Source organism: Pongo abelii, chromosome 4 (assembly GCF_028885655.2).
Source record: "Pongo abelii isolate AG06213 chromosome 4, NHGRI_mPonAbe1-v2.0_pri, whole genome shotgun sequence".
Taxonomy (NCBI): Eukaryota; Metazoa; Chordata; class Mammalia; order Primates; family Hominidae; genus Pongo; species Pongo abelii.
Window position 1 is genome coordinate 142728790 of NC_071989.2, and position 27673 is coordinate 142756462.

A 27673-nucleotide genomic window follows, 5' to 3' on the forward strand; every position below is an offset into this window, starting at 1 on the left:
GACATTAATAAAAAAAAAGGGAATCTTTTCCACTGAGCCTTTTTGTCTTTGGGAACTAAAGACAGCTTGAGTAAGGTGTCCTTCTGAGGCTCCACCTCTCACCAGAACTTAGGGGTACTCCTGCTGTCTCGGTCATGCCGGTCAACACTGAGACTACCACACTATAAGTCACCATCCATCAAGCATGGGGTCCCCACACTTCCTGTCATGTTCCTGTCAAATAATAGGTTCCCGCACTACTGCAGTCGCCCACTTATCAGGCCCAAGGTTCTAAAAAAAGCCTGGTCTCGCCCGCAACTCAAACCAGACGTCTTAGGATGCCGGACCGGTGTCACGCCCCACGTCCCGCTGTAGACTTTATCCCAACAGCCGCCGCCGCCTCAGCCCATTCTGTGGTCCCGCTGGTCTGGCTCTGCGTAGTTCCAGTGGAGCCACCGAACACTGATACTACTTTGTTGCTTAGCCCCGCAAGGAACCGGCCACTCGCTACCATGGAAACGCCGGCGGAGTTGCTGCGTTCTAGCCCTCGTGCGCAAGACCGGAACATGGGCAGGGTCCCGACCCGGAAGGGGAAGTGAGAAGAAACGGAAACCTGCTCTGGGTAGGCGCAAGGTGGAAGAGTGCTGTGCTTGGCAATGGGGGAGGGGAGTACAGATTGCTGTCACAGCTGAGCCTCCTCACAAGGTTGCTTTTGAATGGGGATAGGGGAGGATCCGCAATTTTTTTTTTTTTGAGATAGTCTAGCTCTGTCGCCCAGGCTGGAGTGCAGTGGCGCCGATCTCGGCTCACTGCAACCTCCTCCTCCCAGGTTTAAGTGATTTTCCTGCCTCAGCCTCCCGAGTAGCTGGGATTACAGGCGTGTGCCACCACTCCCGGCTAATTTTGTATTTTTAGTAGAGACGGGGTTTCTACCACGTTGGCCAGGCTGGTCTCGAACTCTAGGTGATCCGCCCGTCTCAGGCTTCCAAAGTGCTGGGATTACAGGCGTAAGCCACCGCGCCCAGTCAAGATGGTTCTTAAATCAAAAACTTTTCTTAAACACCTGCCATATGCCTTTTAATTTTTTCCAACTGCTAGTAATCTTTTTTAAAGAAAAAAACCTCCCTCACCACGTGTCAAACTCTAGGAAAGCAAGTAATTCGAAGGGTTCCACCATATACGAAATGATGTACAAGAGCACAGAAATCAAGAGGCCAGTGTCTGACTGCTTAAGTAGACATAGAGTTCAGCTGGAATGACAGTCCCTAATGAATAACCACCATATCACTAGAGCAAGTGCCTAGGGAGTGCTTTCTTTATTGAATAGGGCTTTCTTTGCTTTTTTCTATAAAATGAGTTAAATGTAAAAGCGAAATCTCGCTATGCTTCCGCTAAATAAGACGAAAGGCATTATTTAATAAATCTAATCTGTTGGGTCCCACCCCAGCATGCATATTTAAATCACACCTGGAGAGCTTTTAGTAAGCAACTCCCAATCCCCACCTCCACACCCCTGCCCCAATGCCAGAGCACCTGATTTAATTGGGATAGGGTAAATAAATTAGTATTTTTGAAGCTTCTCAAGTTTTTTCTATGCTGCTAGGGTTTATATTGAGAGAAAGGAGAAGAGGTCATCGTTTTCATTGATCACCTAAAATATTCAGAATTGTCTTTTCTTTGAAAGTTATTCGGCTGGGCGCGGTAGCTAACGCCTGTAATCCCAGCACTTTGGGAGGCCCAGGCAGGCGGATCACAAGGTCAGGAGATCGAGACCATCCTGGCTAACACGGTGAAACCCCATCTCTACTAAAAAATAGAAAAAATTAGCTGGGTGTGGTGGCGGGCGCCTGTAGTCCCAGCTACTTGGGAGGCTGAGGCAGGAGAATGGCGTGAATCCGGGAGGCAGAGCTTCCAGTAAGCAGAGATCGCGCCACTGCACTCCAGCCCGGGTGGCAGAGCGAGACTCCATCTCAAAAAAAAAAGTTATTCAACCACAATATAAAATACCTTCTATAAATAAGAATGTCATAGTAAATCTTATAGTGGGCTCAAACTTGGTGTAAGCATATGATTTGTTGTGGGCTAAATATTTGCAAGGAGGCTGCGCACAGTGGCTCACACCTGTAATCACAGGGAGGCCAAGGTGGGCAGATCACTTGAGCCCAGGAGTTCCAGACCAGCCTGGGCAAGAAGGCAAAACCCCATCTCCACAAAAAATTAGCCGGGCATGGTGGTGCACACCTGTGGTCCCAGCTACTTGGGCGTCTGAAGGAGAATTACTTGAGCCCGGAAGGTCAAGGCTGCAGTGAGCCCTGTTCACACCACTGCACTCCAGCCTGGGTGACAGAGCAAGACTCTGTCTCAAAAAATAAAAAAATTTGCCCAGGACAAAGATGAACCAAACTGAGTCCCTGTCCTCAATGAACTCATAATCCAGAGCTACAGAAATGATAACAGCATACAATTAATAGCTTTAAAATTATTCTTTCTACAAGTAGGTTATGGCAGGCCTGGTTAACCAGGACAGCCAGTGATTCTTGCTAATACACAGCTGTAAGACTTTATGATGCACATTCACTGAATCAGTTAAAAGTGTTATATCATTTTGGAAAATAATAAACTGTTTCCAAAACAATTATAAATCCCTGTAGTCACTGAATTCCTTACCTCTATTGCCTCCAGTTCCCATCTTCAGGACTTTGTTGGTGGGTCAGGAGGACTCTGAGCACTTTTGTATCCATTCTTCAGCTCAACAGGGAAAGAGGGGGTAGGAGGAGGACCTCAGCATTGCCCTCATCTTGCCCATAGTTCCATGGAACCAGAAAGGGTTAACTTTTCCCACTTTCCTTGTACCTCCCTTTCTTCAGACCCTGAATTCTGTCTCTGCTTTCAGTGACTGCCTTGACTGATAAATTACAAGGGTTTTTTTGGTTGTTGAGGGGTTTTTTTGAGACAGGGTCTCAGTGGCATGATGATGGCTCACTGCAGCTTCAACTTCCTCAGCTCAAGCGATTCTTCTGCCTCAGCCTCCTGAGTTGCTGGGACTACTGGTGTGCGCCACCATGCCTGGCTAATTTTACTTTTTGTAGAGACAGGATCTCCTATGTTGCCCAGGCTGGTCTTCAACTCCTGGCCTCCCAAAAGTATTAGGATTACAGGCATGAGCTAATGCCCCAGCTCATGAGGGATATTTTTAAGATATAGTTTCTCTTTACCATTTTTCTCCATGTAACCCTACCTGTGTGTCTTCCTCCTTTGCTATTGGAAGGGTTAGGACTGCAATGGCAGAAAGGCAAAAAAATTAAGAATATTCAGCTTTTAACTTAGAAAACACATTGTGAATGTCTAACAGGACCTATCAAGAGTTAGGCCTGGCTAACCTGATCACCAAGGCAGTCACTGGAAGCAGAGAGGGAATTCAGGGTTTGAAGAAAGAGGTCCAAGGAAAGTCAGAAAAGTTAACTCTGCTTCCATGGAACTAGGGGCAAGGCTGAGGCAATGCTAAGATTCTCTTTCCACCCTCCCTTTACCTGTTGAACTGAACAATTCCCCAAATGGATACAAAAGTACTCAGAGTCCTTAGTATAACAAAGTCCTGAAGGTAGGAATTGGAAGCAATAGAGGGAAGGACAGTGACCACAGAAAATATTCAAGTTCTGTGGGAGGTTAACACCTCTGAACCCCCTGGTGGTGGGGGGCCCTTCTGGCCCATTTGCACCTTTCTTGCTAGTGTAGAAAACCTTAAGTTATCTCAGGCTACCTATATAACCCTCACTCATGTCTGCCGGAGCTCTCCCCCAGATATGAATCATATTTGTAGGTTTCTTTGACAACCAACCACTCATTGATATGCTTGGAAGACTGCACCCCCACATTCCTTAAAAATACAATGGTACTCCCCCACCATAGGTAAGTCCCCGGACTCTGACACATATCTTCAATTGAAAGCAGACCCAGAAAGGAAAACTGCATAATACATCATCCTTTAATGTTTGCCCAGAATTTCCAATCCTAGAAACCCCACTGCAAAGCAGAAAGCCTATTTGGTAGCTTCAAGGAACCATTTCAGGAGATTGTTGTGTGGGCCTCAGTATTCAAGGCTGCCTTAGAAGATCGTGCGATCCTCTCACTCTTCTTGCCCCAAGTACCAGAGTTGATAAGCCACTGAACCAACCAGAGAGGAATTATTTTTGGTCCCGGTTTAAAGAAAACAAAACAAGCTGTTGATTCTGCCATGACCTCTTGGGTAACGTTGTCTCTATACCTGTGATAAACAGAAAACAACTAATAAAGGTTTATCCCGCCCTCACCCTCTTAAACCCGCTTCACAGACCTGGCTGAAACTCACATCCAGGCGAGGCGCTCACGTGACCCGCTGTAAACGCGTCATAGGGACACGTGGTTCTAGATACTTCTCCCCCTCCCCCTCAGGGGTGGATTGTTGACAAGGCCGCGGGCAGTCACGTGATCTTACATCATCCCACCTCCTTTCCCTGAAATCTCTGGCCCGGATGCGTCCCTCTTTCTCCACCCCGCCGAGCCTAAACTAGTGACGGGGAGGGAGACAGGATAGTGTTTCGGTTTTGTGGTCTCTGAATCCACAACCTCTAGTCTGAACACAGAGAACACAAATTTGTCGATTACTTCAGGAAGCCCAGGCGGAACCGCGCCCCGGTGAAGGGCTCGGGGAACGCGCGCTCCCGCGTCCCGCCCCCTCCTCCCCCAGCACTTACACTGTGGTAGCGGCGGAGGGCGGAGGGAGCCGGAGGCGGCGGAGGGAGACGTCATTGCAGGGTTGTTTGTCAGTCTCAGCGGCGGCGGCGGCGGCGGCGGCGATCCACAGTGATTCGGCCGCCGCGCCGGGGGGTGGGGGGGCTGCGCGGGACTCTTTTTTTTCAGACTGACCGCGGGGCAGCTGCGGAGCATGTCGACCCCGGCCCGGAGGAGGCTCATGCGGGATTTCAAGCGGTAAGGGCCTTCACTTTGGCCTAGATGACGGCCCCTCAAAGCTGCGGGGCTGCAGGGCGTGGATCCCAGACACCTTCCCCTTGTGACCCTCAGAGGGCCGGCTGTGGGCCCAGCGGGACTGGCGGAAGCCAGGTCCTAGCCTCGGCCCGTACTCCCATAAGCTTTGCCGCTCGTTCTGGCGCCCGAAGAAATTTCGATACTGCTTCCCCTCCCCCCAAAAAGTAAAACGGTGTCGATCGACTGGTCTAGGTTTCCCTGCTGCCCATTTCGGCCAGCTGCCCGGCGTCTCGCCCAGGCGTGATATCAGACATCATCCGCCCGCCCCTGCACCCTGCGGCGCCCCTTTCTTGTCCCCTCAAAGTGAGCTCCTGCGGGAGCTTGTTCCTCTCCGGCAGCACCAGTCAGCTTTGTTTCACGGCCCCGCCGTCTTCTCCGAGGAGCCGTGTTGGGGCGAACCCCCCTCCCGACCCCTGCCAATCCTTTCCATTTGTCCCGTGAGGGTGGGGTCCAGTGCGTGAGGCCCGGAGGTTAACCCATCCCCCGAAACCCGACTCTGTCCCCGCCCGCCTGAAAGGACCTTGGGAACTGACTTAGAGATCTGGGACCTTAGAGCTGGCCACCCTGGCTGCCAGTGCTTTCTGGAACTCAGCTCTGGCTGTTGAAGAAAGCCCTATCTATAGCCTCCCGAGTCTGGAAAAATGCCTTCCCTTAGACTGGTGCTAATCTGATACTCCCTGGGCCTCCTTTGGTAAATAAAATAGGGTTTTGTTAGGAGGTATTGGGGTTGTGAGATAGGAAATGATTATTCCGTTGTTTACCTTTTATTGGATACTTAGAGACATAGAAAAAATAAGTGAGAAAACATCATTTTGATACTCTGAACATTTTTCTTAAAATTTTTTCTGGGGACACCTGCCCTAATTGAACAAAATATCTAGCATAAAAACTTAGATTTGTCGCTCAGGAAGTCATCTCTCAGCTATTATAAAGCCTCTGTGAGGCACTTGGATTTGGCCAACTTATTTAATTCATTCGTAGCTTCTCTTAGCCATTTAAAGGTAGGCGTCAAGCAGTGCAGTTCTTCTAAGGCTTCTGTTCGTGGTGGCCTAATTTGCTTGAGATTGACTAAAAACCATTTTTTTATGTGGAGTAGTCGCAAATTATGATGCCCCGTGAAAAACAACTGCATATGTATTTGTGTGTGTATATAATGTAGCATTTTTAATTGAGGTTACAGTCTCTGAAAGGAGATGCCCTTTTTGGTGCAAAAGTCATCTTTCTAAAGCTTGAAATCAGTGTATTTGATTAGCACTCGTGACTAAAATTCAGATAGTAAACTAGTTCATGTCATTGTCGCCCTGGCTCCTTACTGTAATGCTCTGCTTAATTCTGAGTTGAATGCATGGCACCTTTTGTAGTTTCCAGAGATCTGCAGGTTACAAGAATTTGACTATGACGAATGTTGGAAAGCCTTGTATTGAGTCTCCTGATCTGAGAGGTAGATTTGGTGTTAGTGCAGAGCCTTTAAAAGAGGGACTGGCGGAAAACCTACTGATTACTTTTTAAAGCCATTGCTGTTTGAAGCAAAAGGAATAGAGTAAATCTGCTGCCTAATACTAGTTTCCTAGTTAAATTTAATGTGTTTTCAGTCATTTCGTGTTTACACTGAGGTTTGCTTTTTTTTTTTTTTCTTGTAGCCATTTTGCAGAAGTAGCCTGTTTAGGATACACAATCTTTGCATGTTTAGAGCAGCAAAATCAACGGTTCTGTAAAAATATTACTTGCTTTTGAGGTTTTAAATTTTTTTGGTATAAGAGGACAGTCTATATACATCAATTCTTTTTTTTTTAATATATGTATTTTAATTATACTTTAAGTTCTAGGGTACATATGCACAACGTGCAGGTTTGTTACATATGTATACATGTGCCATGTTGATGTGCTGCACCCATTAACTCGTCATTTGCATTAGGTATATCTCCTAATGCTATCCCTCCCCTATCCCCCGGCCCCACAACAGGCCCCGGTGTGTGATGTTCCCCTTCCTGTGTCCGAGTGTTCTCATTGTTCAATTCCCACCTATGAGTGAGAACACGCGGTGTTTGGTTTTTTGTCCTTGCGATAGTTTGCTGAGAATGATGGTTTCCAGCTTCATCCATGTCCCTACAAAGGACATGAACTCATACTTTTTTATGGCTGCATAGTGTTCCATGGTGTATATGTGCCACATTTTCTTAGTACAGTCTATCATTGTTGGACATTTGGGTTGGTTCCAAGTCTTTGCTATTGTGAGTAGTGCCGCAATAAACATACGTGTGCATGCGTCTTTATAGCAGCATGATTTATATTTCTTTGGGTATATACCCAGTAATGGAATGACTGGGTCAAATGGTATTTCTAGTTCTAGATCCCTGAGGAATCGCCACACTGTCTTCCACAATGGTTGAACTAGTTTACAGTCCCACCAATAGTGTAAAAGTGTTCCTATACGTCAATTATTGAAGAGATAATCTTGATAATATTGAAGGAGGGATGATTCTCAAGCCCTTTCGATTTTTAGATAATTTGGAGAGGTATTTATAATAAGTATATATACCTGGTTAATATATTTAAGTCATATGGTTCATTTTAGTTCACAGTAACAAGGAAATGGAGTTAGTCTGTGTCTCAAAATAGATGGTATAGTGTCTGTAGGTGTTTATGTGGCCTCCTTAGTGGCCTTAATGTTCAACTTTTTAAATAACCACACTGGATTTCCAGGTTACAAGAGGACCCACCTGTGGGTGTCAGTGGCGCACCATCTGAAAACAACATCATGCAGTGGAATGCAGTTATATTTGGGTGAGTTGAAAGGTTTAACAAATAATAGTAGTGTGCTGAATCTTTAAGAAAAGTGAACATATAACAACTGTCTAGGAAAAGAAACTGAGGTGGAATGAGAGATCTTAAGGACTAAAACTGCAAGATAAATTAGAAAAAAAAAAAATTTTCAATTAGAGTTTTGGCCCAGCACAGTAGCTCAACACCTGGGAGGATCGCTGGAGCCCAGGAGTTCACCAGCCTGGGCGATATAGTGAGACAGTGAGACTCTGTCCCCTCCCCACCAAAAAAAGAGTTTTGGCCCAGTCTGGGCAACATACTGAGACCTTGTCTCTACAAAAAGTATAAAACTAGCTGAGCATGGTGGTGCATACCTGTGGTCCCAGCTACTTGGAAGGCTGAGGCAGGAGGATCACTTGAGCCCAGAAGTTTGAGGCTGCAGTGTGCCATGATTGTGCCACTGCACTCCAACATGGGCAGCCAGCAGAGCCAAGAGCCTGTATCAAAAAAAAAAAAGGAAAAAGTTTCAGCAGTTATACAAAGTTTATTTGCTCTTTGATATTATTACATATGGTTTTATAATCACTTGGGGTTTTACTTTTAAAATACTATTCAAAACTAAATGGAATGGAATAATAAAGGAGAAATAATAAGTTACTTTGTATAAAACATATCATGCAAATGCTCTCATTCTATTGGAGCTGTTAAAAGGTTTGGAACCAAAAATATTAAGAACTTGCACTGTCTCAAGAATTTAAGCGAAAATGATTCACAGCCCAGTGTGAAATAACAGAATGCAGCCATTTGAGAAGCAGTCGTAAATTTTACCTGCTATGTATATTGCGTATATGCTTTTTAATTTAAAATTTCCTTATGCTTTTTCTTTGGTTTTTCTAGACTTGATCTATTTTTTCTTTCATTCCTTTGAAACTAGAGTTTTGCATTAAAAAATAAAAAGAATATGTTGATAAACAGAATTCTGACACTACAGAATCAGCTACAAGAGTCTACATTTAAAGACTAGTGGAAAATGAGTGAAGTTCATCCTCATAAAGTACTTCTGAATCTGAGTTGAATACATGGCACCTTCAGGATATTATCCTGCTGCTTTGAGATCCTGAATATGCCTTGCAAGTAATAATTAAACTTTATGCTGCTGCTTAGGAAAGATGAAATTGGGATATGGGGGCAAGGATCTGAGCAAACAAATCTGGCTTTTTGGTGACAACTATGTTTAGCCTATTTGAACAAGAGTTATGGCTCCATTGGAAAGCAGGACACTTGGGTTTAGCGTCATAACTAGAGTATTGCTTTACATCTTATTGCTGTAAAATGAAAAGATGTCTTTTCCTCTTAAGAATATACATATGGGCCAGGTGCGGTGGCTCACGCCTGTAATCCCAGCACTTTGGGAGGCTGCGATGAGTGGATCACCTGATGTCAGGAGTTCGAAACCAGCCTGGCCAATATGGTGAAACCCCGTCTCTACTAAAAATACAAAAATTAGCCGGGCGTCTGTAATCCCACCTACTCGGGAGGTTGAGGCAGGAGAATCGCTTGAATCCAGGAGAAGGAGGTTGCAGTGAGCCGAGATCATGCCATTGCACTCCAGCCTGGGGGACAAGAGCAAAACTCCATCTCAAAAAAAAAAAAAAAGAATATACATATGTACAAAATGACTTGTCAGTATTAATGAAAGTTTTTTTGTGCTAAAATTATGGGCAAGTTTTTTTGTTTGGTTTGGTAAAACCACCCTAAAAAGAAATCTTAGAATGAAAGTTAATACTTTATGCCTGGGTCTATGAAAATCCAGGGCTAAGGTGTTACTAAACTCTATCTTAAAACTCCACAAATCATCGGAATGAGTCCCTCTTTTTCTGTTGGAGTTTATCCTTTCCATTCTTGAAAATCAAGAAAAAGCAGAATGAGAAACTTCTTTTAATCAGAAATCTTCTTGTTTTCAGACCAGAAGGGACACCTTTTGAAGATGGTAAGTCATACTCGTTATGTTTTCTATAGTGTTATGAGGTTACTTTTTAGTAGAAAATTGTAACACCAACATATCTACTTGAAGCCATTTTCTATGGTTAATAGGCCAAGTTAAAAGTAAAGCTATGGAAAATTTATACTTTATAAGGGACTTCTTCCCACAGCAGCTTGGTCACCTCCATTGGTAACCAATATTAAAGGTTACTTTAATATTTTCCTGTATAACTGTAAGCCCGGATGACAGTGTTTATGTTGAGAATAGTTTAAATTTAGGTGGCCTTAAAGATATCTCTGAGGTGAACACCGGAAGAGTAAATCATGCTTTTTTACTTTGTTATCTTTGATATTTGACAGGGTGTTGAGCTGAAATTTTTCATAAACATACATAGCTGCCAGTAGTTTCAAGTACTACTAGCATTTAACACCCATAAGTAGTTACCATTTTGCATAATCTTTGGCATCTCAAGTTGGGTATTTTCATCAGGGGCTAGGAAAATGGGAAACTAGTTCTAATACCGAATTTATAATTGAACTTATCAAACTGGTTTTAACCAGGAACTTAGGCTTTTCCTAATTGTAGTGTTGGATTTTAAGAAATTATTAAATATCTGTTATCATTAACAAAATGACTTCAGAATTAATCCATCAAAAATATTTATCCGAGAATACTGACTGCAGCAGTTTGTAAGGACGTAACCTGAATGTCCTGTAGGAGAAATGGTTAAGCAAATTATGATGTATCTGGATTCTGGAATATGTACCTGTTAAAGAATAAGGTAGATTTGGACATACTGTCTTAAGAGGACAAAAAAAACTGCAGGATAATATTTGTTGTAGCATCACATTTTTAGCAAATACATATATGCATGTGTGTCTATGTTAAAGGGTTATATATCAAACTGTTATCAGTGATTATCTGTAGGTGGGGGTAAGGAGTTGAAGGAGGTAGTTAAGGACTTCACCTTTTTTCTCTACATCAAGGGTTCTCAAGTGTGTGATCCATAAACCCCTTGGGGTCTTGGAGACCCTCTCGGGGGACCCATATGATCAAATCTCATCATACTAAGACTGGTGACCTTTGCATTGATGGTACAAAACCAATGGTGACTATAACTACACCTAAGCAGTTTCATGTCTTAGAACAAATCAAGGCATTAGACAGTGGCACCAAACCATACTAATAGTGATTATATTCTTTGCATTTTAAAAGATGCCAGTTGGCCAGGGGCAGTAGCTCACACCTGTATAGCCAGCACTTTGGGAGGCTTAGGCAGGTGGATCATGGATCACTTGAGCCCAGGAGTTTGAGACCAGCCTAGGGGAGCCCTTCTCTACAAAAAATTAGCCAGGCATGGTGGTACATGCCTTTAGTCCCAGCTACTTGGGAGGATTACCTGAGCCTGAGAGGTCAAGGCTGCAGTGAGCCCTGATGGAGCCACTGCGCTCCAGCCTGGGCGACAGAGTGAGACCCTGTCTTTAAAAAAATTACCAATTTTTCTTAATTTCTTAATTTAAAGACATTTTTATTAGTATTAGGAAGCTCTGGATCCTTGAGTATCTATGTGTTTTTTTGTTTTTTTTGTTTCGCTCTCTCACCCAGGCTGGAGTGCAGAGGCGCAATCTTGGCTCACTGAAGCCTCTGCCTCCCAGGTTCAAGTGATTCTCGTGCCTCAGCCTTCCAAGTAGCTGGGATTACAGACGTGCGCTACCATGCCCGGCTAATTTTTGTATTTTTAGTAGAGATGGGGTTTCACCATGTTGGCCAGGCTGGGGCCTTAAACTCCTGACCTCAGGTGATCTGCCCTCCTTGGCCACCCAAAGTGCTGGGATTACAGGCATAAGCCACACCCAGCCGAGTATCTGTCTTTTTAATATTCTGTATAATATGAAGTAGGATGTATGAACAAAGCACTTCTGCATGTCATAGTATGATAGCTGTCTGGAAGAAAAGCACTTCTGCAGTTGAGTTGCAATTTGAAGGACTTTTTTAATGGAACATTTTTACTTGAAAATACAGACAAGCTGTGGTTATTCAGGTTTGAATATATGGCAGACATATTCTCAGAAGTGATGTAATAAGCTCGGTGTGGTGGCGGGCACCTGTAATCCCAGCTACTCAGGAGACTGAGGCAGGAGAATTGCTTGAACCTGGGAGGCAGAGGTTGCAGTGCGCCGAGATCGCACCATTGTACCCTAGCCTGGACAACAGAGCAAGACTCCATCTCAAAAAAAAAAAAAAGTTGGGGGGATCTAAGTGGGTTGTTAGGTTAAGGATAGCAACTGAAGATATTTGTTGCTGTTGATAAAATAACAGCTTCCCGATACTTACTTTTTGATTAGATTAGTGGGTAGTGTTACCTGTTGTGATTTTTTTGATAGTATATAATGGAATATGGCAACATTTGGAAGATCTGTAAACTCGAGTCACCCAATATTTTGCAGATGTCCCATGAGTAATAATACAAAACCATGAATAGGTAAAACATGTATGTGAAGTGAACAGATTTTAATGTAACTGAGTACAAAAAGTTGACTAATAATTTCAGATTCTGTATTGCAGCAAACCTTTAAAAGAACTACCATTTCTTCTTTGGTATAATATCAAAACAGAATAGCTACACTTACCTGAAAAAGCTATTAAAATACTACTTTTTTTGCTGGGCGCAGTGGCTCATATCTGTAATCCCAGCACTTTGGGAGGCCAAGGTGGGCAGATCACCTGAGGTCAGGAGTTCAAGACCAGCCTGGCCAACATGGTGAAACGTCGTCTCTACTAAAAATACAAAAATGAGCCAGGCGGAATGGCGCGTGCCTGTAATTTCAGCTACCCCAGAGGCTGAGGTGGGAAAATTGCTTGAACCTAGGAGACGGAGGTTGCAGTGAGCTGAGATGGTGCCATTGCACTCCAGCCTGGGCAACAGTGAGACTTTGTCTCAAAAAAAAAAAAAAAAAAAAGGAAGAAAGAAAGAAAGTACTCCTTTTTTTCAAGTACATATTTGTGTGAGGCCAGATTTTCTTCATGTACTTAAACTAAACAGGATATTGTAATAAATGGAGTGCAGAAGCGGATAAGAGAATCCAGCTGTCTTCTGTTAAGCCAATCATTAAAGAGACAGTTGCAAATATGTAAAACAATGCTTACACTTATCACCAACTTGGGGAGAAATATAATTTTAATTTATATTCTGTGTAATGGGTTTGCAGTTTAACCTACCTTTTTTTTTTTGGAGACAGAGTCTCGCTCTTGTCACCCAGACTGGAGTGCAATGGAGCGATCTCTGCTCACAGCAACCTCCGCCTCCCAGGTTCAAGCGATTCTCTTGCCTCACCCTCCTGAGTAGCTGAGATTACAGGCACCCCCATACCCAGCTCATTTTTGTACTTTTAGTAGAGGCGGAGTTTCACCATGTTGGCCAGGCTAGTCTCAACTCCTGACCTCAGGTGATCCGCCGACCTTAGCCTCCCAAAGTGCTGGAATTATAGGCGTGGGCCACTGCACCTGGCTACGGTTATTTTTAATGAAGATTTTCTGAGTTATTTTTATTTTTTATTTATTTATTTATTTTTTTTTGAGACAGAGTCTTGCTTTGTCACCCATGCCAGAGCATAGCGGCATGATCTGGGCTCACTGCAACCTCCACCTCCTGGGAGGGTCCTTTGCCATGTGGTAGTCAGCCCCTCTCAAAATCCTTTGACCAGCCCCCATTCTAAGCTATAATAAACTATTTGTAGTTCTTCAAATATGCATTTTAAATCTTGGTAGCTAGGGCCTAGTTGCCTTCCAAAAATATGACAGTTAACACTCCCACCAATAGCAACATGAATGTGCCTGTTCCCCAACCGCTTGCCAATGCTGCGTGTTATCATTCTAACATAAATAGAGTATATTTAGTATGTTTTGTGTGCCGAACCAAAGTTGACATACTAACTTTTATGTGGTTATACAAAAACCAGTATGCAGTTGAGAATTGATGAAGAGATTAAAAAGTCGTGCTTGTCTTTACTATAATTATTTGTTTTCTCTCTAGGTACTTTTAAACTAGTAATAGAATTTTCTGAAGAATATCCAAATAAACCACCAACTGTTAGGTTTTTATCCAAAATGTTTCATCCAAATGGTAAGTAGCATTTTATAGATTTTGCAGATGATAGTGGGGAAAAGAGTTGTTTCCCTCCTTTTAGCTCTTTCACCTTACTTTTTACTGTTAGGGCTCACTTGTAGGTGTTGCTTCCATGTCCATGTGAGCCATGTATTTTGTTGTGGATTTTTTTTTTTTTTTTTTTTTTTTTTTTTTTTGAGATAGAGTCTGGCCCTGTCGCCCAGGCTGGAGTGCAGTGGCGTGATCTGAGCTCACTGCAAGCTCCGCCTCCCGGGTTCACGCCATTCTCCTGCCTCAGCCTCCTGAGTAGCCGGGACTACAGGCATCCACCACCACGCCCGGCTAATTTTTTGTATTTTTAGTAGAGACGGGGTTTCACCATGTCAGCCAGGATGGTCTCGATCTGCTGACCTTGTGATCTGCCCACCTGGGCCTCCCAAAGTGCTGGGTTTGTTGTGGATTTTTGGTTTGTTTCTTATTTCTTCAAAGACAAGGTTATACTCTGTCACCCCTGCTGGAGTGCAGTGGTACAATCACAGTTCACTGTTTACCTCAAACTCCTGGGTTCAAGTAATCCTCCTGCCTCAGACTCCTAAGTAGCTGGGACGACAGGCATGGACCACCACGCCCAGCTAATTTTTTTGTTTGTTTTCTTTTTCTTTTTTGTAGACAGAAAGTCTCTGTGTGTTGCCCAGGCTGGTCCTTGAACTCCTACCCTCAAGCAGTCCTTCCACTTTGACCTCCCAAAGCACTGTGATTACAGGAATGGGCCACCTTTTCCAGCCTTTGGCTATGTTTCTGTAGCTAGACTCTTATGAAGCTTCCAAATTTGAGGTCAAGTTGTTTTAATAACTCCTGAATTAAAAGTAATACGTGGTCGGGCATGGTGGCTCATACCTGTAATCTCAGCACTTTGGGAGGCCAAGGTGGGCAGATCACCTGAGGTCAGGAGTTTGAGACCAGCCTGGCCAACATGGTGAGACCCCATCACTACTAAAAATACAAAAATTAGCCAGGCATGATGGTGGGCACCTGTAATCTCAGCTACTCAGGAGGCTGAAACAGGAGAATCACTTGAACCTGGGAGACGGACGTTGCAGTGAGCTGAGATCACAACACTGCACTTCAGCCTGGGTGACAAACCAAGACTCTGTCTCCAAAATAACAAAGGTAATATTAAGCCAGGCACAGTGGTGCACACCTGTAGTCCCAGTTACTCCAGAGGCTAAGGCAGGAGGGTGGCTTGAGGCCAGACTAGGTAACAGTAAGATCCTGCCTCTACTAAAATAAATAGATAAAAGTATTATCTGTTTATTTGTGGAGTTATGAAAAATAACAAGAAAAATTTGTTGGCTAAAATTAAGCTTTTCAAAAATACAATTTTGGCCAGGCGTGGTGGTTCATACCTATAATCCCAGTACTTTGGGAGGCCAAGGTGGGAAGGTTGCTTGAGACCAGGAGTCAGAGACCAGCCTGGGCAACATAATGAGGTCCCATCCCTATAAAAAACAAAAAAAAATCAGCGCATGGTGGCACACACCTGTAGTCTCAGCTACTTATGGAGGCTGAGGTGAGAGGATCACTTGAGCCCAGGAGGTCAAGGCTGCAGTGAGCCATGACTGTGCTACTGCACTCTAGCCTGGGCAACAGAGCAAGATCCTATCTCAAAAGTACAATTTTGCATATAAAAAGTTGGGAGTCAGTGACCACACACAGTGGTTCATGCCTATTAATTCCAGCACTTTGGAAGGCTGAGGCGGGTGGATTGCTTGAGCCCAGGAGTTGAAGAGCAGCTTAGGCAACATGATGAAACCCTGTCTCTACAAAAAATACAAAAATTAGCTGGGCACAGTGGTGCGTACCTGTATTCCCAGCCACGAGGGAGGCCGAGGTGGGAGAATTGCTGGAGCCTGGGAGGTTGAGGCTGTAGCGAGCCATGACTGCACCACTGCACTCCACCCTGGGTGACAAAGCAAGACCCTGTCTCAAAAAAAAAAGAAAATTGGAATGTTATATATAAAATGAGGTGGGGTTTTTTTTGTTTTTTTTTTGTTTGTTTTTGTTTTTTTAACATACTGTGAATATTTTCCTTATTAAATATTCTGGGCTGAGCGCAGTGGCTCACGCCTGTAATCCCAGCACTTTGGGAGGCCAAGGCAGGTGGATCATGAGGTCAAGAGATCAAGACCATCCTGGCCAACATAGTGAAACCTCATCTCTACCAAAAATAAAAAAATTAGCTGGGCATGGTGGTGCATGCCTGTAGTCCCAGCTACTCGGGAGGCTGAGGCAGGAGAATTGCTTGAACCTGGGAGGCGGAGGTTTCAGTGAGCTAAGATTTGCACTCCAGCCTGGCGACAGAGCAAGACTCCATCTCAAAAAAATAAATAAGTATTCTGATACATCATTTTTAATGGCAAAATGTTCTGTTACATAGATTTATCATATTTTTAACCAGTGTCCAATTGTTGATAGTTTTCAATTGTTTACAATTTTAAATAGCACTTTGAACATTCTTAAAAACCTTAAAAATTTTTTTGTTGTTGTTTAGAGAAAGACTCACTGTGTCACACAGGCAGGAGTACAGTCGTGTGATCTCGACTCATTGCAACCATTACCTCCTGAGTTCAAGTGATTCTCTTGCCTCAGCCTCCTGAGTACCTAGGACTGCAGATGTGTGCCACCATACCCAGCTAATTTTTTTTTTTTTTTTGAGACAGAGTCTTGCTCTATCGGCCAGGCTGGAGTGCAGTGGCATGATGTCGGCTCACTGCAACCTCTGCCTGCCGGGTTCAAGTGATTCTCTTGCCTCAGCCTCCCAAGTAGCTGCATACCCAGCTAATTTTTATATTTTTAGTAGAGATGGGGTTTCACCATGTTGGCCAGGCTGGTCTTGAACTCCTGACCTCAGGTGATCTGCCCGCCTTGGCCTCCCAAGTGTTGGGATTACAGGTGTGAGCTGCCGTGCCTGGCCTCAAAATAAATCTTTTCAGATACTAATTATTATTTTGACTGAGTTTTTTGTTTGTTTTTTTAATTGCTGCATAACAACTAGACTAAGTTTTTTAAACGTGGGGATTACTGGGTCAGAGGCTTGTGTGTTTTTAAAGGCTTTAATGTCATTTTCCATTTTTTTCCTTCAGTGGAATTGTTCTCATTTTCACTTGGTAGAGTAGTTTGTTACTATTCTTCACTAAATGATGGCTAATTCCTTTGTAATAAATTTGGTCTTCCTTGACATCTTGCTGTTTACATCTATTCCATTTATATTTCTGGATTATAAATTACCATGTGAAAGATGTCTCCAAATTCTTGAAGCTCCTCTTCAGTCTCACAGCCTTTGCTCATTTAAATGTGGTGTTCCCCATCAGCCAACTCACTTTCAGGAAGAACATTTTCAGAGGTCCTCTTGTCTTGGTCGTGTCTCTAGTACTGCAGAATACATTATAGAGCTCCCTACCCAGAGGAGAGATGTGTTTTGTTTGTGTCTGGAATCAAGGTGACTTTCCAGTAATAGATACTACCTTTGGCGCTTCATTGCTGTGAAGTTGCTTTTTCCTTCTAGCTGCCTTTTTTGCTTTTTTTTTTTTTTGTCCAAGACAGGTTTAATTTTATTTTCTGTTTCTCTTTTTGGGGAAGTTCCCAAGTCATTTACCATTTATTCCACTGTAGCTTTATCTTGCTTAGACTTGTTATTGAGTCAAACCAAACCAATTATGATAAGGGGGTCTTTAAATCAAGGTGGGAAAGACTGTAGAATGAGTAAGGGATATAAATATAGGGTTATCAACTTAAGCACATTTCTAAGAAAGCAGTGTATTTGGTTTTCACATCTCTTCATATTTATAGCATAGCTTCCCTTTTTTTCTGCTATGAGTACTTTTTTATAATTTAACTTTCTGGTTTATTTTTTTAAAAACATTTATTGAAATATAATTTACACACCAAGCTGTTCACCCACTTAAATTGTACAGCTCAAATGGTTTTTAGCATAATCACAACCATCACCATGACCACTTTAAAAACAACAAAAAGCCCCATAACTATTATCTTAGCAGTCAACTCTGTTTGTCCTAACCCTCCCCGCTTCAGTCCTAGGTAACCCTTAACGTGTTTTCCCTCTAGATTTGACTATTCTGGACATTTCATATAAATGGAATCTTATAATATGTGGTCCTTTGTGACTGACTTCTGTCACCCAGCATAAAGTTTTCAAGGCTCATCTATGTTGTGATATAATAGTATCTGTGATTCATTTTTTATTGAATAATATTCCATTGTATGGATATTCTGTATTTTGTTCATTCATCAGTTGATAAGATGTTTGAGTTCTGATTTACTTTTGGATTCTCAGAAATAGTTACTCAGAACTTTAAAATTGTTTTACACTTTTATGGGTTTTACAGAGTTACTAATTTTTGCTTTGGGCAGCTAAGTTTGATGTTTCTGTGGGATGGACAGTAAGTTGGCTTTGAAGCTGAGATTTAGATCTAGGCTAAGGCCAATGATTGGGAGTACTGAGCACATGGATAGTAACTGAGGCCACAGGAGTCAATAGGATTGCCCAGTGTGTGTGTAAAGGGTAAGAAGGAAAAGGGCCTAGGATAGAGTCTGGAAGAATCACAGTGTTTAAGTGTGATTTGCTCCCCACTCCCTGTTATGGTTTGCTTAATGAAGTGGTATCTGTAACATTTAAATGCATTTACCCTTTGTTTTACATAGCAGTTCACTTCTAGAAATTTTTTCTACAGATAGTCTCACAATTGGGCAAATACTTAATGTTCATTGCTTGTATTTTCACAGAATCAGTCTAAAAAGGGAAGAACCCTCCGAGATGTTCAGGACTTTTGATACCTGTTAGTCACTTGATTTTTTTTTTTTTTTAATGGAATATGTATACTCATTGCACAAATAAATCATAAACACAAGGAAGGATAAAGAAAATAAGATAGGCCAGGCACGGTGGCTCACGCCTATAGTCCCAGCACTTTGGGAGGCTGAGGCAGGTGGATCACGAGGTCAGGAGTTCGAGACTAGCCTGGCCAGCATAGTGAAACCCCGTCTCTACTAAAAATATAAAAAAATTATCCAAGCATGGTGACGTGTGCCTGTAATCCCAGCTAGTTGGGAGGCTGAGGCAGGAGAATTGCTTGAACCCAGGAGGCGGAGGTTGCAGTGAGCCAAGATCACGCCACTGCACTCCAGCCTGGGTGACAGAGCGAGACTCCATCTCAAAAAAAAAAAGAAAAGAAAAGAGGATCATCCGCTGGGGGCGCAGTGGCTCACGCCTGTAATCCCAGCACTTTGGGAGACTGAGGTGGGCAGATCACCTGAGGTCAGGAATTCGAGACTAGCCTGGCCAACATGGTAAAACCTCATCTCTAATAAAAATACAAAAATTAGCTGGGTCGTGGTTGTACATGCCTGTGATCCCAGCTACTCGGGAGGCTGAGGCAGGAGAATTGCTTGAATGCTGGAGGTAGAGGTTGCAGTGAGCCGAGTTCTCACCACTGCACTCCAGCTTGGACAACATGAGCCGGGCACAGTGGCTCATGCCTGTAATCCCAGCACTTTGGGAGGCCGAGGCAGGTGGATCACCTGGAGTTCAAGACCAGCCTGGCCAACATGGCAAAACCCCGTCTCTACTAAAAATGCAAAAATTAGCTGGGCATGGTGGTGGGCACCTGTAATCCCAGCTACGTGGGAGGCTGAGGCAGGAGAATCCCTTGAACCTGGGAGGCGGAGCTTGCAGTGAGTTGAGATTGCACCATTGCACTCCATCCTGGGCAACAAGAGCGAAACTCCGTCTCAAAAAGGAAAAGAAAATAAGATCATCCATAACCCTACTATTACAAATATCCACTACTTACATTTTGACGTTCGGTCTTACAAATGTTTTTTCACTACATACTACATATACTTTAAATTAATTTATATAAAACTTTTTAATCAAAACAGGGAATTATAAATAATTAAAAACTTATTTTTAAGGTAATAATCTGTGGATGTCTTACTCTATAAACAGTAGATATGTATCATTTCTGGTGATTGTGTTGCTATTGTTTATATGAATGTATCAATCGTTGTTTATTTAGCCAGTTCCCTCTTTTACGGACCACAAGGTAGTTTTAGTTTTTCACTTTTTTTTTTTTGAGATAGAGTCTCGCTCTGTCGCCCAGGCTGGAGTGCAGTGGCGCGATCTGAGCTCACTGCAACCTCCGCCTCCTGGGTTCAAGCAATTCTCCTGCCTCAGCCTCCTGAGTAGCTGGGACTACACGCGTGCACCACCATGCCTGGCTAATTTTTGTATTTTTAGTAGATACAGGGTTTCACCATGCTGGCCAGGCTGGTCTCGAACTCATGACCTCGTGATCCGCCCGCCTCAGCCTCCCAAAGTGCTGGGATTCCAGGCATGAGCCACCGCGCCTGGCCTTCTACTCTATAAGTAGTAGTATAGTGAACATCCTGTAAGTAAATCTTTGTGCATGTCCATGTTTATTTCCTTAATTTCTAGGAGTGTAATTGCTGTGTCAAAAATAAGCAGTTTTTTAAAAGCTTTAAGAATATTTAGAAATACGGAATTTAAATAGATTGCTAAATGATGTGTGTTGAAGAAATTTAACTCAAAGCCTCCTAATCATAACGTACTGTCTTAGTTCATTTTCTGCTACAGCAGAATAGCAGGGACTGATAATTTGTAAATTTGTAAATAATAATAGTTTGTTTGGCTCATGCTTCTGGAGACTGGGAAGTCCAAGAGCATGGCGCTGGCACCTAAGCAAGGTCCTTGGTGCTCTGACATCCCATGGTAGAAGGCAGAATGACAAGTGAGCACACAAGACATAAGAAATGGTGCCAAACTCATCCTTTTATCTGGAGTACACTCCTGCCCTAAGCACTCATGACCTAAGCACTTCTTAAAGGTCCCACTTCTCAACAGTGTTACAATGGCAATTAATTTTTTTTCATTTAATTTTTTTATTTTTATTTTTTTGAGACAGGGTCTTACACCTGTCATCCAGGCTGGAGTGCAGTGGTGTGATCTCAGCTCACTGCAACCTCTGCCTCCTGGGTTCAAGCGATTCTCCTGCCTCAGCCTCCCAAGTAGCTGGGATTACAGGCATGTGCCACCACTCCCGGCTAATTTTTATATCTTTAGTAGAGATGGGGTTTCACCATGTTGGCCCGACTGGTCTCAGACTCCTGACCTCAAGCAATCCCGCCTGCCTCGGCCTCCCAGAGTGTTCAGGACCAGCGTGAGCCACCGCGCCCAGCCTCCAGCAATTATATTTCAACATGAGATTTGGAGGGAACATTCAAACCATAGCAGATGCAAAATACGAGACCTTAGTTTTAAGACAGGTTATCCTGTGATACAGAAGAATTTAGTTATTACCTAATATTTAAAACTTCTAAGCCAAGCATTCTGTTTGTGTTAAAGATTTCTCTTAACTGTTAGATGTGGCAGAGTGAATGTGTAACTAATTTTAGTGTTGTCTTTGCAGTGTATGCTGATGGTAGCATATGTTTAGATATCCTTCAGAATCGATGGAGTCCAACATACGATGTATCTTCTATCTTAACATCAATTCAGGTAAGTGTGTGTTAGGATGTATTATAATTTGTCAGTATTCTGTAGGATATAGTCAGCTCCTTAGCACACAGGTAACCAATGGCAGAGCTTGGACAAGGTAACCAATGGCAGAGCTTGGACAAGAATCCATGCTTTTCAGCTAACTTTTCTCTTTCAGTAGTGCGTACTTGGGATCCAGTCTGCAGTCCCTTTCCTGATTGTGTAAGTTACATGTTCTCACAGGTCAAACCTAATTTGTGTCCATGAAGCATAGCCAAGGGTTGTGGAAAAGAAAAAATGGCTTGGAAAAACCATAGGAACCTAAAGAAACTGCCAAGTGCAGATAAGCATTGAGTATGTTACCCCATCCAAGAAATTCTATTTTAAAAAAAGAAAGGAAAACTAATGTAACCATTTGTCGAAGCAGTCTGGCAGAATATTTCAGAATAAATCTTTGAAAATTTAGGAGGGGTGGAGTGAGGGGTGTTTCGGTTTTGTGGATTTGAGAGGAGCAGAAATAATATGTTAGTTTGTGATGTTCTTTTTAAAGTTTTTTCTCTCACACTTCTTTCATTCTTTTTTTGTTTTTTGTTTTTGAGACAGAGTCTTGCTCTGTTGCCCAGGCTGGGGTGCAATGGCACAATCTTGGTTCACTGCAACCTCTGCCTCCCGGGTTCAAGTGATTCCTGCCTCAGCCTCCTGAGTAGCTGGGACTACAGGCACATGCTACCACGCCTGGCTAAGTTTTTGTATTTTTAGTAGAGATGGGGTTTCACAGTGTTAGCCAGGATGGTCTCGATCTGACCTCATGATCTGCCCGTCTCAGCCTCCCAAAGTGTTGGGATTACAGGCGTGAGCTACTGCACCAGGCCAGTTCTGGTCATCTTACAAGCGTTGTTTTTCAACCTTCCTATCTCATTCTCTTCCTGCTAAATGTATATGGTTTGTTGATTAAAGGAAACAAGACTTATCTCCCAAATTTACTGTCAGACATTTGCAAAGTAACTGCAGTAATAGAGTTTAACCTTGGAAAATGTTGGTTACTGAGATAATTATTGATATTATATCTTAACCAAATTAAGCTGTTCATTTCCTTGGTTTAATGAGAACGTCTCAATATGCTTAAGAATATTCTTTTCTGAGTTCTTTGAAATTATAGGTATTTTTTTCTTTTTTTTTCTTTTTTTTTTTTTTTTTTTTTTTTGAGATGGAATTTCACCCTTGTTGCCCAGGCTGGAGTGCAGTGGTGCAATCTCAGCTCACCGCAACCTCTGCCTCCCGGGTTCAAGCAATTCTCCTGCCTCAGCCTTCCGAGTAGCAAGGATTACAAGCATGCGCCGCCACACCCGGCTAATTTTGTATTTTTAGAAATTACGGGGTTTTCTCCATGTTGGTCAGGCTGGTCTCGAACTCCCTACCTCAGGTGATCTGCCCGCCTTGGCCTCCCACAGTGCTGGGATTACAGGCGTGAGCCACCACACCCGACCTCTTTTTCTTTTTTAATAGAAACAGGGTCTCCCTGTGTTGCACAGGCTGGTCTTGAACTGCTGGGCTCAAGGGATCCTCCTGCCTCGGCCTCCCAAAGTGTTAGGATTACAGGCGCAAGCCACTGTACCCAGCTGAAATTGTAGGTCTTGAGGCAATTGAGAACTTTATTTCAGAAGCTTAAGTACCTTAGCAGCAGGAAACCCCATAGTATTTATCAAATCATTTCTAAAAGTATTTAGACCCAAAATTATACTACATGTTAATCTCTGAAGTAATTTGTTGTTTTGTATAACTTTTCTATAATATATTCCATATCTGACCCCTGTTAGTATAAAGAATAACTATGCAAATCTGTTTTTTCTTTTCTTTCCTCCTAGTCTCTGCTGGATGAACCGAATCCTAACAGTCCAGCCAATAGCCAGGCAGCACAGCTTTATCAGGAAAACAAACGAGAATATGAGAAAAGAGTTTCGGCCATTGTTGAACAAAGCTGGAATGATTCATAATAGACAACTGGTCTGTTAATCTTTTTCATCATTGTTGTGTATAATTTACCTCTCAGTAGAAAGGCTAACAAATTTTAAGTGCCACAGGTTTTAAGGATTCTGCAGAAAAAAAAGAAAAAAGTCCTTCAGTTTAGAACCTACAAAAGCTTGTGTATCTTGATTAATGTACTTTTTATTGCATGGTGTGAACTAAGTTATTGCTGCATAAATTTGTAATATATCCTGTTTGTATTTTTTTCCAAGTGTATAATGTTGGTGTGGAGTTTTCATGACAGAATATACACATTTTGTAAATCTGTACTTTTTTCAAATATTGAATGCCTTATTTTTGAATTCTTTAGATTTTTAAATTGGAGAAAAGCACTTAAAGTTTTTTATATATGAATATTACATGTAAAGCTGTTAAAATACATAACTTCAGTGCAAGAGACTTTGTCACTTATTTCCTTATGTGTGTAGGAGGGGTTAATAAGTCTCTAGTTCTCCATCTATTGATAGTTTCATTTACAATTTCAAAAGAACATTCTTATATTTTATCAAGGAAGTCTTCAAATTTGATTCTAAATAGCGATTATAATCTCCAACTTTATTTTGAATGTACCTCTATTAGTTTCAATTGAGTAATTCTAGACATAATTGGTTTGATTCTGTCCAACTCTGTATTTAGGCCATTTGTTACAATTTCTTCATGCATTACTTACTGTTAAAACTGTACCTTTTGCGATTTAACAGTTGACACTTCTGCCAGGAGCAGAGAACTGATACGACTTGTTTTGCTGCTTGGTAGCACTTTAAAAAATTTTTGATTAATGAAGAAAGTAAAACCATAAACATTTGCCAAAAATTCATGCCCCAGTATTAGCAATGAATTAGTTGCATTGGTTTGAGAAAGGCACATATTGGAGGGAAATCTTGGTGTAACTTAAATATTTGAAAATTACCTTTAATGCAATGCATATCTGTTTATTCTGGGAAATGTTTTAATGCCAGGGCCTGCTGAGTTGCTTCTTCTTGTGGAGATTTTTTTTTTTTAATCTCCTGAGTTGTATAAAAGTTGTACTGCATCTTAGTTTACTGGATAAATTTAAAACACAGTATTGTAGAAAGCTAATACAAAACTATCCTATGCCTTCAAATAGTATAGAAAATGGAAAATATACAAGTAAATTCTGTTGAACCACCTGTGTAGTCTCTCTAGTAGTTAAAACAGCTATTTCAGTAACCCCAAGAGTTTCTTGTCATATCCATAAGATTGGGTTACAGTATGGCAATATCTACAGCTTCTATTCATTATGCACTGTTTAACATTGATTGGATAAATGCTTTATAGGCTGGGCCAGGTGGCTCCCACCTGTAGTCCCAGCACTTTGGGAGGCAAAGGCGGGAGGATCACTTGAGGCCAGGACTTCGAGACCAGCCAGGGCAACATAATAAGACTTTTCTCTACTTTAAATTTTTTAAAAAATTAGTTGGGCATAGTGGCGCTTGCCTGTAGTCCCAGCTACTTAGGAGGCTGAGGTGGCAGAATAGTTTATGCCTAGGAGGTTGAGGCTGCAGTGAGCTGTGATTATGCCATTGCACTCCAGCCTGGGTGACAGAGCAATACCCTGTGTTTAAAAATAAAAGCTATTACTTGGCAAATTCTGAGGTAAGTGTATGATCTTAGGGAACTTTGATACAAATGGGAATTCACTCACTGGAATCGTGGCTCCCAAAAAGATGCTTTAATTGTGTGGTGCTTTTATAGTTCAGCTCCAAAACAAACTATAGACATTCACTCTAGTAACTCCTAGATTAAATATACAGTAGTTATGAGGGTCTGCCCTCTTATTTCATTAAATGCTATTTGGTTACCACTTCAACATCCATTTTTATCCTTGACCTGTTTTTGCCTTTCCCAGTTTAAAACAGGAACATTTCAAGTATTGGTAAATAATTATAAAGAAGTTACGTGTTACTTTACAGGGAGGTCAGTGAGTTCTAACTCCAAAATTCAACATATGCATAAAACTCATAGCGTCCACATTCCTTTTTGAGAAAATCCTTAAGAAGGTTCAATCTATACATAACTCCTCACTTTTTTCTGCAGCCTTGGAACAGATTCCTATTTCTTTGGTTAAGTACCAGATATAAACCTTCGATTTACAAGGTTGAGTCGTACAAAAAGTGTTTACTTTAAACTCTAGGTCAGTTTCATAAATGTATGGTAGGGCAAGAAGCTAGAACTAAAATATTTATTTATGTTGGTACAAAGTTATATTGATGGATTCATGTTAAAAAGTTTAAATGCATGTGTGATGCAATTCCCTGTAACAATACCCCTAGCACAGAATAATCTGTGAAAGGCACTATTCTAAGCACTTTTAACATATATTATTTCATTTCAAATTCACAAACACGGTGGCTCACGCCTGTAATCCCAGCACTTTGGCAGGCTGCGGTGGGTGGATCACCTGAGTTCAGGAGTTCAAGACCAGCCTGGCCAACATGGTGAAACCCCGTCTCTACTAATAATACAAAAATTAGCCGGGCGTGGTGGCATGTGCCTGTAATCCCAGCTACTCAGGAGGCTGAGGCAGGAGAATCACTTGAACCTGGGAGGCAGAGGTTGCAGTGAGCCGAGACCTCACCACTGCACTCCAGCCTAGGCAACAGAGCGAGACTCTGGCTCAAAAAAAAAAAAAAAAGATGATGATGAAACTAGCCACAGATAGATGAAGTGACTTGCTCAAGATCAACCAGCCAGTAAGTCATAGAACTGGGATTTGAACCCTATGTGGTCTTATCCAGAAATGTGCTATCTTTTAAGAGGTTGAGATTGGTTTTAGAAATTCTGCAGAACTTCAACATTCATCCAAATTTGTGGAAATAATTTTAACTTAGTTTTATACAGACTTGTGTCTACTCCAATGAAAACGTTTCCTTTTTTTTTTTTTCGAGACAAGGTCTTGCTCTGTTTCCCAGGCTGGAGTCCAGTGGCCCCAGGCGGCTCACTGCAGTCTCAACCTCCCAGGCTTAAGCAGTCCTACCACCTCAACCTCCTGAGTAGCTGAGACTACAGGTGCATGCCACCATGCCCGGCTAATTTTTTTTACTTTTGTAGAGAGAATGTCTCACTATGTTGGCCAGGCTGGTCTCAAAGTGCTGGGCTCAACTGATAATCCTGCCTGGGCCTCCCAAAGCACTGGGATTACAGGCATGAGCCACTGCACTCAGCTGAAAGGGTTTTCTTGACTACCGTTTTCCACTGACTTTAGGAACATTTTCTGGTTTCTATATAAAGAACTGACTTATCAATAAGCCACATTTTTCCCCTTCCTGGAAATATCGTTGAGTCTGTAGGATTTCTCTCCTCCACCCACCCCCCACACCAAGTTTCATTAATATGAATAACTTTCCGTGCTTCTTGTGTTCACAGAATGGCCTAGGAATTTTTAGTTGAGCCAAAAAGATGAATGAGCTGTGCCCATTACAAACCTTGTTGGTTATCTGACTGCTCCACAGCTCTAAATTCACACTCATGTAGGTGGAAGATAGCGAAGTAAGTTATTAAAGGTGTGGTATTAGTAACAGTCTGTTTAATGCTCATTAAACAAAGTTAACTGCCTACTTCATTTATTCATTTAGTATTCTTTAAGAGATAACACTGAGGATCATAGTACACTTCAGAGTTATGTCTAAGGTGTTTCATATTTCAGTTCTCCCAGGTTTTAAGAGGCAGGGATCAAATTTTGGAGTCTTGATGGTGTTAATGACAGTTCTTTTCCATTGCATTCAACAATGTAGAGTCCAAGTGGAATCTGAGTTATGTGAGAATCATGTATTTAAATAGAAAAGTGAATAGCTGGAAAGCTGTTCACGGTAAATGAAATTATCCATAGGACAGAGGCCTTATGCCAAGATGGTAGCTCTATTACTTTAGTTCCCATCTAGTTAGGGGGGAATGAACTGTTACCAGATGGGGGAAAGATTAGTTATCATCAGTCATTCTGGTATATGACAGCAAAGATATTAGAAACCAAATTTTATTGTTGAAAGGACTTTTTCTTTATCATTTGAACAAGAAGACACAATTAAATGTATGCCATTCTTCCTTCAATGAATTCTCCTCACCATCACTACAAATTTTTTAAAAAACAATTTTGTCAGAAATCTCTTGAGCTTTCAGGGCTTCTTGTGTTCACAGGATGGCCTAGGAATTTTTAGTTGAGCCAAAAAGATGAATGATCTGTGCCCATTACAAACCTTGT

At 42.1% G+C, this 27673-nt stretch overlaps 3 protein-coding genes across 30 annotated transcripts in view; 1 reads left to right on the plus strand and 2 right to left on the minus strand.

Annotated features, from left to right (window-relative positions):
• The window catches only part of LOC100462342 (cyclin-dependent kinase-like 3), a 144775-nt gene extending 140079 nt beyond the window's left edge, over positions 1 to 4696 (minus strand). For 3 of the 25 annotated variants that reach the window (XM_054556554.2, XM_054556552.2, XM_054556551.2), the window contains exon 1: positions 4313 to 4421. The gene's annotated coding sequence lies outside the window, so the exon portion shown is untranslated. Of the gene's footprint in view, positions 1 to 298; positions 1454 to 4312 lie in introns of those variants that run through there. The other 22 variants (XM_054556545.2, XM_054556541.2, XM_054556542.2 and 19 more) reach the window with 18 other exon arrangements.
• Positions 3947 to 5512, minus strand: LOC112133433 (uncharacterized). 3 transcript variants are annotated; one of them, XM_054556561.2, is made up of 2 exons: positions 4713 to 5512; positions 3947 to 4243 (listed from the first exon to the last, which is right to left on the minus strand). In XM_054556561.2, the coding sequence occupies exons 1-2, from the start codon at positions 4930 to 4932 to the stop codon at positions 4164 to 4166; spliced, it is 300 nt and encodes a 99-aa protein (XP_054412536.1). In that variant the 5' UTR covers positions 4933 to 5512; the 3' UTR covers positions 3947 to 4163. The 3 variants fall into 3 exon arrangements, with proteins under 3 accessions (XP_054412536.1, XP_054412535.1, XP_054412534.2); XM_054556560.2 differs by having other exon boundaries at positions 4624 to 4932; XM_054556559.2 differs by having other exon boundaries at positions 4454 to 4932.
• UBE2B (ubiquitin conjugating enzyme E2 B) lies at positions 4763 to 24605 on the plus strand. Of its 2 annotated transcripts, XM_002815889.5 has the most exons (6): positions 4763 to 4947; positions 7708 to 7788; positions 9732 to 9757; positions 13785 to 13874; positions 21362 to 21450; positions 23295 to 24605. In XM_002815889.5, exons 1-6 carry the CDS (start codon positions 4904 to 4906, stop codon positions 23421 to 23423), a joined length of 459 nt encoding a protein of 152 aa, XP_002815935.1. In that variant the 5' UTR covers positions 4763 to 4903; the 3' UTR covers positions 23424 to 24605. The 2 variants fall into 2 exon arrangements, with proteins under 2 accessions (XP_002815935.1, XP_054412537.1); XM_054556562.2 differs by lacking the exon at positions 13785 to 13874 and having other exon boundaries at positions 4810 to 4947.
• The last annotated feature ends 3068 nt before the right edge of the window (positions 24606 to 27673 follow it).

Bases quoted from the DNA above. Each gene is read 5' to 3' on its own strand.
- UBE2B (XM_002815889.5), top strand. From the start codon at position 4,904: ATGTCGACCCCGGCCCGGAGGAGGCTCATGCGGGATTTCAAGCG. The intron at 4,948-7,707 runs GTAAGGGCCTTC...CTGGATTTCCAG, and splicing joins CTCATGCGGGATTTCAAGCG to GTTACAAGAGGACCCACCTG. The intron at 21,451-23,294 runs GTAAGTGTGTGT...CTTTCCTCCTAG, and splicing joins CTATCTTAACATCAATTCAG to TCTCTGCTGGATGAACCGAA.
- LOC112133433 (XM_054556559.2), bottom strand. From the start codon at position 4,932: ATGAGCCTCCTCCGGGCCGGGGTCGACATGCTCCGCAGCTGCCCCGCG. The intron at 4,244-4,453 runs GTAAGATCACGT...TGTTTATCACAG, and splicing joins GGGAAAGGAGGTGGGATGAT to GTATAGAGACAACGTTACCC.